The sequence below is a fragment of the Lygodium microphyllum genome, chromosome 19 (genome assembly GCF_053477565.2).
Source record: "Lygodium microphyllum isolate KBCC chromosome 19, Lygodium_microphyllum_v1.1.10, whole genome shotgun sequence".
Classification (NCBI taxonomy): Eukaryota; Viridiplantae; Streptophyta; class Polypodiopsida; order Schizaeales; family Lygodiaceae; genus Lygodium; species Lygodium microphyllum.
Window position 1 is genome coordinate 128,761,387 of NC_141153.1, and position 12,180 is coordinate 128,773,566.

General features: G+C 40.9%; 1 protein-coding gene across 2 annotated transcripts in view; it reads left to right on the forward strand.

Moving 5' to 3' along the window:
- The window catches only part of LOC148020372 (CemA-like proton extrusion protein-like protein), a 93,121-nt gene that overhangs the window by 15,028 nt on the left and 65,913 nt on the right, over positions 1 to 12,180 (forward strand). For both annotated transcript variants that reach the window (XM_087700673.1, XM_087700672.1), the window contains exon 2: positions 7,326 to 7,411. In XM_087700673.1, the coding sequence (XP_087556799.1) occupies positions 7,326 to 7,411 (86 nt within the window). The remainder of the gene's footprint in view (positions 1 to 7,325; positions 7,412 to 12,180) is intronic.

Consider the following 12,180-nt stretch of genomic DNA (forward strand, 5'->3'; position numbering starts at 1 on the left):
GATCCCTACATAGATTGGCATTAATTAATTAATTAATGCTAGGTCCTAGTGTTACCACTGGCACTTATTGTCCTAGGGTCATATCTGATACCAACTGACCACCAAAACCTAGTCGGCATAACTTATCACAACTTTTGACTTTGATATCTACTGCATCCTTGGAGTCCTTGGCCTGTTGCCATGAAATAATTACTATGTGCAACACATGTGCTAAACAACCTTGCACATTCGATTAATAACTTAATCAAATGTTGTTAGAAAGATTAAAACATCTCAAAATTTCACATCCCCGTAACAGACCCCCTTTGAAATCCTTGCAATCGTCCTTGATTGCATTGCATTGTGCCAAAGGAAAAACATAGTGCATTGGGTTTTCCATAAGGTATCACAGTCACAACATTGCGCACTATTGTCCAACCATGCTACATGCCCCAAATTGTAGAAAATTTCCAGCTAGCATATACATAACATAAAACTATAAATCAGTTCAGAAATGTTGCTAGAAACTCATTGGATGCAATTGTTTTGACTATCAACCATAGAAAAGCATAAATTCAGCATAAACCATGGCTGAAACTATCAATGGCATTCACTAACATGCTGTTGTTCATCGAACCAATTGTAAACCATTGAAAATTTAGCATGATGCGATCATAGACTGATCACTTGCTGATCTGAGAACCGATTACAAATTGCTACAAATTTGACCCCAAGTTGATCACAAACTCATTGCAAAAAGTGACGAGCAATCAATGCAAAAACTAATGCAAAAATGATCCCAAAAGTGACCATAGACGGTCCTCAAACTGATAAAAAACTGAGCTGAAACTAATTAGAATTTTTGTCTAAAAATTGAGGCAAAATTCATGCCAAATTGATGATAACATGATGCAAAAGTATAGTTGGAGTGCCTGGGTGAAACTCATACTCATCTACATATACCTCACAGTGACTAGTACACTAAGTACTGGCCTCATGGAAAATGTACTGTCAGCATAGTACCTTGAATGCATGCTAAATACATTTGAGATCCACTACATACGAGAGTTGTCTACAACTTGCAGATTGGAAGTGCTACCTAACCCTTGAGCATTAGCAATACTTTAGACCTCTGTTGTCGGCTCTAACTGAAAGGCATCTAGGTAAAGCTGTGACAATTGAGGATGGTTGGCCATGCCATTCTCTTTCATCCATTTGGCATCCATCGGTGAATAATTTTGAAATTTCACCAAGTATCTCCTAGAAACGTTGTCTTTGACCTTTCTTGCCTTATGTGCCAAAATCAGCTCGAGTACCAAAATCTCATCTAGCTCCTCAACCTCAAGCTGAATTTTAGCAAACATATCCATTGGCACATCATCATGAAAAGGCCTCAACAAATTGACACGAAAGACATTGTGTATCCACCAATGTGGAGGTAATTTCAGCCAATATTCCACATTGCTGATCTTCTCCAATACTGGGAAGTACCCATCGTATCTCGTACTCAACTTCGGATATTGTCTTTCTCTTTCTATCATCTTTTTCAGCCTTGCCTTTTTAAAATGCAGCAATACATAATTGCCCTCTGCAAACTGCAAAGCATGTTTGTGACGATCAGCTACCCTCTTTCGCTTTTCTTATGGTCTCTGAAGTGCATACTTTATCTTTGCATAGGCTGCATCCAAGCTTTCCACATAATGGTTAGCCTCAAAGATCTTAAGACTTATCCTTACTTTGCAAGATTGGTGGTACCTTCTTGGCACCCTCAACCACCCCAAATGGAGCTTTGCCAGTGAAACTATGCATTGTGTTGTTGTAAGCAAACTCAACCAAGGGCAAATACTACTCCCATTGTGTCTTATGGTCTAAAACATAGCATCTCAAAAGATGTAACATTATGGAATTTGCTTCCTTAGACTGACCGTCTGTCTGCAGATGGAAGGATGATGAGAGTTTCAGCTTGGTATCTATATTCTCAAACAACCCCTTCCAAAATAAATTGGTCATCCGAGGGTCTCAATCACTAACGATCCACTTTGGCATATCATGATGCTTAAAGATGTGCTGCAAAAACAATCGTGCCATATGATCGGCCTTTATTTTCTTCCTCACCGGAATGAAATGGGCTTGTTTGCTAAACTTGCAAACGATAGTCCATATCCCATCATTCCTTGTAGGTATCCTAGGAAGCTCAAGAATAAAGTCAATTGCAATGCTCTGCCAAGGCCTATTTGGAATAGGCAAGGGTTGGAATAAACCCGGCATCTTTTGTCTATTATGCTTTACCTTCTGACATACGATATATGTCATGGAAAGTTGTTCTATATCATGCCTCTAAGATGACCAATAAAAGAGATGCTCCACTGCTTTGACCATGGCATAAATTGTTGGGTGTAAAGTCCCTTCGTCTCCGTGTAAATAGTCTTATGGGTGTGAAGACACCCTTATTGTACTCTAACATATAAATACATTATTTTATTCTTGTGTATCATCACAATCTGGTACATCTATCTCTATGTTCACTCTCTCTAACTCTCAGCTCTACAGCTTGCGCCTCGCTCTCGCACTCCATTGCGCACTCTCTCCCCTTCAAACTGGTATCAAAGCTTAAGGCTTTGTGTGCTTCCCAAGACCACCAAAAAGAGACGAGTAGTTGGCAGCTCACAGGCGATAGTTAGGACTAGGCGGTAGATCTAGCGTGACCAGCGGGTAGCAATAGGTGTGACGGCAGTGGACTTCGTGTCCAGCGTGACGATTGACAATTGTTGTGTAATAGACGATGTTCGACAGGGGAACCAACGTGGCAACGTGCAAGTGACAGTTGTAGGGAGTTGTCATGACCTGTGTGACGCGTTGACAGATAGGCCGGTGGGGTTCTAGGTCACGCAATGTGACTGCTGTCAAACGGGCATGTCAAACGACCCGTCACTTCTTTTTTTTAAAGTCAAAATTCCGTTTTTTCTTCAAAATTCTATTTGAATTTCCCCTTGGCTTGACGGGGGTTTGCGCGTGCAAGCACAGTGCACAAATTTGTGCAGATTTAGGCCCAGAAAATTAGAACTTTTCAGATTGAGTGTTGTTCATGCATAATTGAGGCATCTGTGTCAGAAATTGCAGACATTATGTGCGTTTGAATTGGGGATTTCGCTAAATTAAGTAAAATTTTGCTCATTTGAATAAAATCTGTCAACATTGGACCCATAAAATTTGGGGCTTTTGCTGTATTGGTGAAATTTTGTTCAGCTGAGTTAGATTGGCTGACATTGGTGCACATTTGAATTCGAAAAATTTGGGGCTTTTGCAAAATTTTGCGAAATTTTGCTAAATTTACCCATTTTATGCTTTCAAGAACATGTATTAATGCAATTGGGGTAGATCGATCAGTGAAATTTTGGGGCTTTTGCTGAAATCTGTGGATTTTGGCAAAGTGGATGCGTGAAATGCACTTTGGGAATATTGCTAAAGCAATCTTGTTGCCATAAGCAGAGTGATTTGAGCATTTTATCTCCGGCTTGTGCGATTTTGGAGAAATTGCAGAGATTTCTTGGTGTTTTGTGTATCAGAAGTTGATACGAGCACATATGTATGCAGTACACATGTTGGACAACTGCCATTGAGTTGATGTATGCTGATTATTCATGTTGCAGCAGTCTTAGTGATCATTTGCAGATCTGGGATTGTTGCAGATGTGTATTTTTGGTGATATTGCCGAAGTGGGAGTTACCTGGCAGTGATGTATGCATTTAATGTATGCAGTTAATGTATGCTGAAATTGCAGTCATACTGCTGAAAATCATTCGTTCTACTGCTATACATGTACTTGGACTGAATCTTGCTATTATTTACTGAAAATTTGGGCTAAAATCAGCTGAATATTCAGCTCATTTTTGCTATAATAAATTGCAGCATTGAATTTTTGGTGTATTGCTGAAAAATGGTTGCAAATGCTTCTAGCAGTAGTGACACTAAATCCCTCTTTGAAATCAAGAGGCTTGATGGCATTGTCTTTGACTTGTGGAAGGATAGGATGCAAGGCATTTTGTTTCTCAAGGGCTGTGAAGATGCTCTCTTGGAGACTAAGCTTACAGCTATGACAGATGTGGATTGGGCTGGACTTAACAAGATGGCCATCATATATATTAAGATGGCAGTGTCTGATGATGTACTTACAAACATCAAGCGTCTTGATACAGGTTATGCTATATGGAAAAATCTTAAGGACACTTGTGAAAATATAACTCCTGTGAATCAAGTGCATCTTATTCGTAAACTTGTGAACATGGAGTTGGATGAGTCTAAGGCAGCATCTTAGCATTTGAGTGCCTTCACAGGGGTTTTGAGTTAGTTGTAGGACTGTGGTTTGGCGGCTTTCAATGATAAATTGAAAGCTATTTTCTTATTGATGACATTGCTTGATAATTGGGAATCTTTGGTTGTGTCACTTAGCAACAACCCCGCTTTGACTTTTGATGGTGTTAGAGGTTCAATCCTTAATGAAGAAATCAAAAGAAAGTCTAGTGGTGAAAGCAATGGCTCAGCTTACCATGTATGAGGCAGGTTTGAAAAGACGGGTAATGCAGCCAATAAAGGGAAAAGCAAAAGCAAAAGCAAGGGCAAACAATTGGATGTCACATGCTATCAATGTGGGCGTAAAGGGCATAAAAAGACCGATTTCCGGTACTTCAAGAAAGAGCAAGAATGAAATAAATAGCAGGGTAAGAAAAAGAAGGATGATAAGAAAGATGATGACAGCTCTTCCTCAAAAGAAGTTGCAAAGGCAAATGTTGCATCTAGTGTGGTCATTGAAGAGCTTCCTGACATTGAAGAGATACTTGTTGTAGCCTCATGTAATGATGCAGATATTATGGCAGCAGCAGGTGATATGCACATCACCAAAAAGGAGGTAATTGATGCCTTACTTTCAGCTCATGATGGGCTGGCACAATCATGGATAGTGGACAATGGTGCCTCTTTTCATGTTACCGTCTCTTTGGAGTCATTTTCTGAATACACTGTAGGTTGCCTAGGAAAGGTTTACTTGGGTAATAACTATGCATGTGAGATAGAGGGCGTTGGCACCATTCACTTGGCTCTTGAAAATGGCCAAGAGCTGATTTTGCAGGATGTTAGATTTGTACTTGGTATAAAGAAAAGTCTACTATTAGTTGGGCAGCTTGATGCTAAAGGGTATTTTATTGTGTCTTCGCCTTGAGAACCTCGATCTGCGTTAGCCCGTGCGGTGTCAGTCTCAGCAAGCCGTCTCTGTCAGATGTCAGATCAGAATGTGTCCAAGTGCTGGACCAGTCTGCTATAAATAGCAGAAAATATCACGAAAAAATAGGTAGAAATAGGTCAGCTGCATTTATAGCAGAAAATATCACGAAAAAATAGGCAAAAACAAGTATGTAGCCGACTGCACAGAAAACTGGCCGACTGCAGCTGTGCCATGTGGCACCTGTCCGACCTGTCCGTACTGCTGACATGTCACCCTGACCATACTGTTCTGCACACTGTTGTTTAGGAAATAACTCTCTAACAATGCCATGATCCACACAAACATTATGAGTTCCATCAATTAATTGACAGCCATTGCTCCAAAAATTGCGTAAAACAATGTAGTAAACAAAGAGGTACAATTTCACACTTTCTCTCCTGTTTCTCTCCTCTTTGTTCCTTGTTCACATGGCTGCATATGGGAGAGAGAGGGAGGGCTGATTTGATAAATCGGAAGCATAATGGCACATAGATTGGGTGATGTGGATGTGTCAGCGGCTAGAAAATAGCGTCAGTGGCTCCATTTTCTTGAAATATGAGATGTACGTATGCGAATTTTCAAGTAAGCGATCTTTATTTAATTTTTATGATGAATTGCTAGTGCATATGATGATTAGATGATTAGAAATGGTTGAAATATGTTTGTTGATGTTTGCAATTCCAGAAATTCATTCATTATCCCAGGCTTTAGCTACGAGAAATATACCCAAGTCATCTTGTTAAAATCATCAACGATCAGCATAAAGTATAAACTCCCTTAAGCGATCTTCATCCATGTCGGTCCACGTAAGTCCATCTAAACAAGCTCGAAGGGCTGCTTAGCCCTATGCAAAGCCTTGTCGGGAATCATATCTCTATTTTGCTTGCCACGAATGCAAGATACACATGGCGGGTGGCTCACCCCAAATTTTGGCAATCCACACTTTGGATGACCACTAGTTGCCTTTCGAAAGTACTCGAAGTTGAGGTGGCCAAATTGAGCATGCCACAGCTTGGTCTAAGTTTGAGAAGAGACAAGAAGAGAAGTAAAGGCTTATGAAGTATGCATCTTGTGAACTCCATTCTCCTCATGACTTGCACAAAGCACCTGCTGAGAATCTCTATCAAGAACACGGAACTAGTCCTTACGAAACTTGACCATAAGACTGAGAGCACAAGTCTTGCTCACTGAAAGAAGATGATATCCCAAATCTGGCACATAGAGAACTTTTGATGTGTGGGAACCACCTTGCCCATCCAGAAACAACTGCATATTGCCTTTGCCATTGAAGAGCTATCACCTATGAGAATTTGCACATGCATTAGGCACATATGGGCAATACCATGTGAAGAAGGAGTCATGTGGCAGGAAGCACCACTATTCACAATCCACTCACGAGATTGGAAGGCCAACATTGCTACATTAGTGGCTGTTGGAGGAGTATCCTCAATCACCTCCAAATGGAGGAAGGTGGCCGATGAAGGAGCAGCCACCACTCCTAAGTCCTTTGTAGTTTTCTTTTTCTTGGTATCCTTATCCTTGTTAGGGCAATCAAATGATGGAAAAAGTATACAAGAGTCTTAAAGGCAGGACAATGAGAGTAGTGAGAGTGTGACGTCCAACAATGTAGGAGTTTCTAGAGACCTGTAGATCGTTATGAGGGATTCAAGTATTACACCCTTTTGGTGTCTCCCTTTAATGGGGCTTTTAGATCATAGAGGACTAGATGGAATAGTGAGAGCACTATAGGGTTCTCTATTAGAGAACCGTGGCTATTTCTTGAAGGAGCTTGCTTATCTCTAATGGGGCTCATTGATCATAGAGGAATGAATAGGAATGGTGAGAGAGCGATAGAGTTCTCTAGGAGAGAACTATGGCTTTTGGTTGAAGGAGTATTAGCTTAGTTGTAGAGGTTCTACCAATAGGAAAAAGAAGTGTGTATGCGTGGCGCGTTTCATGAACATGATTTTAACTTTTTTTGTCCCCCTTGCTCTCATGCCTTTTTGTTTCTTTTTAAAAAAATGAAGGTTGTTAAACTCATGAGATGGTGGGTTCATAACATTTTCTTATATTTTCATGAACTATGTAGGCAAAGTTTGTGGCTATGCTGGTTGTGGTTCCATGGTTGGTCGGTTACTTGTCACATGACTTTTTGATTGTTCCATTTCTAAACAGGTAGTACCCTTTGTCCCTTTTCTAAAACTACACCCTTAGTTGGCTCATGTTTTGTTTTAGAATGTTTGTAGAAGGATTTATTTCAATCTCTATACTATCCCATAATTCTCCAATCTAGTTACCTCATTTCTAGTTTTTCTGATTGTAGGTGAAAAGACTATGGTAGCAGCACTTCGGACTGTTTTCTCTTAGTCTTGCCATAGGATGATGTTTTTCTGCGTGTTTACTCAGAATTCGCATGAGTGCAATGTAGTTTTGTATGTATCGTTTCACAATGATGGGGGTACTTTGTTGTGCTTTTCTATGCATGAAATTGTTTAATATAATGTTCTTTTTATTTTTTGTACAATAGATGTATGCTTGCTGATATGTTTGGGTTTATTTTTTCTATTTAGAGCTTTACAGTGCTGCATGATCTTGGATCTATGTATCATTTGTGCATACCAGAAGAGAAAGGCTGTTGTTTACCTTTATATTTGTTGGTATGTGGAGAAGAGAGGAGTCATTACAAGTGACAAAACACTCCATCTTTTTGTTCATGGCATCTTCTACTCTACCTTTGGCACCATCCCAAATGGCCTCTTTGTGAGAGTGTGCAACGGAAGAGAATCACAAACATAGAGAGAAAAGGAGAAGAGAAGAGACAATAGGAAGACAAGAAAAATCTGCACTGAACAATGAAGGAATGCTGAATACAGTGAGGACTGATCAGTCCTTGCACATAGCCCAAGGCGTCAATGAGGGCACCAGACTAGGCTGAAAAATGATGGCAACATCTGTGATGGTGATAGAAACGGAGAGTATCCTCATTGTAGATGGAGAAGAATGTAGTGATTTGAATGTGTGCGAAACTGCCCCACACTAGCCATTGATATATATAGCCAAAAAGGGCCAAGAACTGGCGGATCAGCACCTTAGAGGCAAAAATAAAGCAATCGGCCTGGTCAAAACTGACCAATCATCACTAATTGCTGACAAAAATGCTGACGAGGCAGTCTATGTGGCAGATCACAGCCATTTGGAGCAGACGGGGGACTGTCCCACCAACCAGGGTTGACATGCAAAAAATGCAGTGTGAATACACCTAAACCGACCAAGAGAAGAAATGCATGCTCTGAATAGAGCTGCCTCCTCCATCAAAACACATGATAGACATGTCAGAGCTCCTAATGTCTCATTTGGCTTAGACTAAGGCTCACAGACATGAGATGACATTGCATGACAAATATGATTTCTAACATCTCCTCTTACATTTGGGATGTGGTTGAAGGCCAAAGAAGATGCAGATTAAGGGTGACACGAAGAGTGCCAATGCCGATGAAGTCTATCAATGCAAACTGCCAACGAAGAAGCTCCTCACAATCCTAAGAATCCCCCTATGAAACACTAGGGACTAGGAAACGCACAGCCACATGACCGATATCAACCCCCTTTGAAAGGGAGGGGGGATACAAGGGAACCATTGGAGGAGAGAGTGGGCGATGGGAAGGAACTTGTGAAATAGATGGTACACAAGCGAGAATAGGGGCAACAACAAACAAGTGCCTTGGAGGACCTTGTAGAAGAGAAGGGGAATGGAGCTTGTATAGCTTGTTGTATTGCTAGCATGTTACTAAAATAGTTCTCAAAGTAGAATCCTCAATAAAGATGGCCTGCTTGGTGAAGACAACCTAGGTACCAAGACTAGTAAGGCCATAAACTGAGAGTAGTGGAAAGCCTAGGTTTGGAACATGTAGGATTTCTAAAATGGAGCTTGATGAATGGATTGGCAATAACAACCAAGTGCCGACACAACTAATAGGCACCAAACAAATGAACACCAACATTGACAAGACCCTGAGATGGGCAAAGATCGCAAATCTCCTCGTGGAGTCATATGACTCGAAGCTTCACTATCAATAAGCCAAGGCCTCATTGAAGACGAGGCATCCGTTGAAGAAGGCTCCTCGAGCACATGGTTATGAAGGAACACGGACTCATGGGTAATATCTTGTGTAGAGGTAGAGGAAGGCTCAGATAATTTAGTTCCATTCTTTACTCTCGGACAAAGGTGAGGGTACTTCTTTTAACATTTCTCCTTGGGATGTCTGTTCTTCCCACAGTGTGGGCATCTAGGCTTCTCTAAATTTGGGTCAAAGCCTAAAGGCTTGTTTCGCCTTCTTGTGCTTGGCCTTTGTTTTCTCCTTCTTCTTCTTCCCCCTCTCGTACTTGTTGTAAAAGATTTTGTGGAGTTGGATTCACTGGCTCTAACCTCTTTGAGATGTTTGTCGTGCTCCAAGACAAGTGAGGATTGCTTCTCCCATAGAAGCATCTCTCAGGTTGTCGATGTAATGAGGCTGGTGTAGAAGACATTGTATTGTGGAGATGGCGCTGAATCAAAAGAATCATGGCCATATCCTTTGAAGATATCATCTTGCCGATGGAGGCAAGCTCATCTCTCATATCCTCCAACCGGTTGATGTGATTCTTCATGGAAGGAGAGTCATCAACAACAAGTATCTCTAATTTCTTCTCAAGAGTAATTTGGTGGGCAAATGTCTTTCGATGATATGAAGAAGTAAGCTTTGTCGACAGTTTTGTAACCTATGGCAACCTTGGCACATGTGCTAGGACAAAATCCTATAAGCTCATAAAGAGTAGGATCGAGTTGTAGAGTTGAGCTGATCCCATAGAGCAGGCGTCACAAATTTTCAAAGGCAAATCGGCCCAAATTGCGTCAATACATGTACCCAAGTGCATATACCAAGCAATTCTTGCACAAATTGATGAAATTACGCAAAAGCCCCAATTTTCTCGGGTCTATTGTGCACAAATTTCTATGAAATTGAAAAAAATTCACTAAAATGTGAAAAGCCCAAAATTTCTCAGGCAAATGTGCACCAAATTTGCAAATTTGAGTAAGATTGTCTTGTTTTGCATCAAAATCCCCAAATCAGGGAAAAGCCCCAATTTTTGGAGTTAAAATTGTGCACTATGTGTGGGCATGTGAATGCGCATTAGTGGGAAGGGAATAAATTGCAGAAAATAATAAAAAAAAGGACAAAATATTGTTGATTTGAGGTGCCGTTGACAGTGTTGACCTCTCGCCTCTTGGTTGTAGCCCTTGTCGATTGTTGATTGCGTCCCCTGTCGACAGCTGACGCTGACATCCCTCTTGATTGATCACGTCAAGTTGCTCCTGATTGCCTGTGTCGCCTAAGAAGCGTGCACTTTGACTATGCTGTCAGCTGGATCTGCACGTGCTTGAAAGTTGCTTGCTTCACCAACTATCCGCTTGACAGTTGCCTATCTCTCTCGCCTCACTGCGACCAGTTGCTGCCTGTCCATTGACCTGCATCTTGAGAAGCGTGTACTCTTGAGCTGCCTATTGACTGCTCTGGTACCAATTTGATGTCGTGAGTGCACGAGGATCGAGACAGAATGCGGGAGAGAGATGCATAGTGAGAGAGGGAGTGAGTGCAAAGTAGAAAGTGAGGAAGAGAGTGAGAGCACGACACTCGATTTGGGCACAATGACGAAGTGTACCAATTTAGGTCTTTTTGATAATATATATAAACTACATGTGTAAGGGTGCGTGCACACTCGAACACCGTAAAAGGTACGGTGAGCCTTTATTCCCAAAAGGGAATACGGAGAGAAAAGGAGAAGAGAAGAGACAATAGGAAAAGAAGAAAAATCTGCACTGAACAATGAAGGAAAGTTGAGTACCATGAGGATTGATCAATCCCTGCACACAGCCCAAGGTGTTAGTGAGAGCATTGGATCAGGCTGAAAAATGATGACAGCACGTGTGATGTTGATGGAGACGGTGACGGTGATGGAGACAGAGAGTGTGCAATCAGCAGTCCTTGTCAGAAATGGAGAAGAACGTAGCAAACATCTCAATCTTTGAATTTACTTCCTCTTTTATGCAAGATATAGGTGATGCTCAAAATGAAGGAATTCTCCAAACCAAGTATCGGTTCATAAACACTGAAAAAGATAGATTTCTCCATTTGAACTCAAGAAAAGGTAAGCAAAAGATGCAAGATTCATTGTGAGTGCTTCTCCTTCTCCATCTTTTCCTTTCCCTTTTATATCGCATGGTCAATTTGATTTTGATGAATTATTGTTTGCATTTGACGGACAAAAGGAACCTAACTCATTTCCCACTACCACACCAATTACAAATCCATTTAAACTCCTACCTATCTTTGTAAGTAGGATTGTTAGCTCATGAGTGAGTTTGTGCATGCCTTTTAGGGATGGGCACATTTGTATCTATTTTGGGCATTTTATTTGTGAATATTTTATGCTAGATTGACATTTATGATGTTTGGCGGCCAGCATTAATGGTGGCTGACCAGCATTCATGATAGGCACATTTATTGCCTATTTATTGGGGCTCCTCCTCCTCAGTCACATTCATTCACGAGGTGGACTTGCCAAAAGGAAGAGTGAATTTGCCCTACACTGGCCACTAATATATATATATATATATATATATATATATGTATGTATGTATGTATGTATGTATGTATGTATGTATGTATGTATGTGTACATATGTATGTATATACAGAAAGGGCCAAAACTAGGCAATTAGCTACTGGAGGCAAAAAAAAAGATGTCAGTCTTGCCAAAATTGACCAACCGGCACTAATGGACTAAGAGAAGAAATGTATGCTTTGAATAGAGCTGCATCCTTCGTTAAAATGCATGATAGACATGCTAGAGCTCCTAATTTTAGAGTTGAAGCGGAAGCAAATAGAGAGAGAGCAAAGAGCAGGC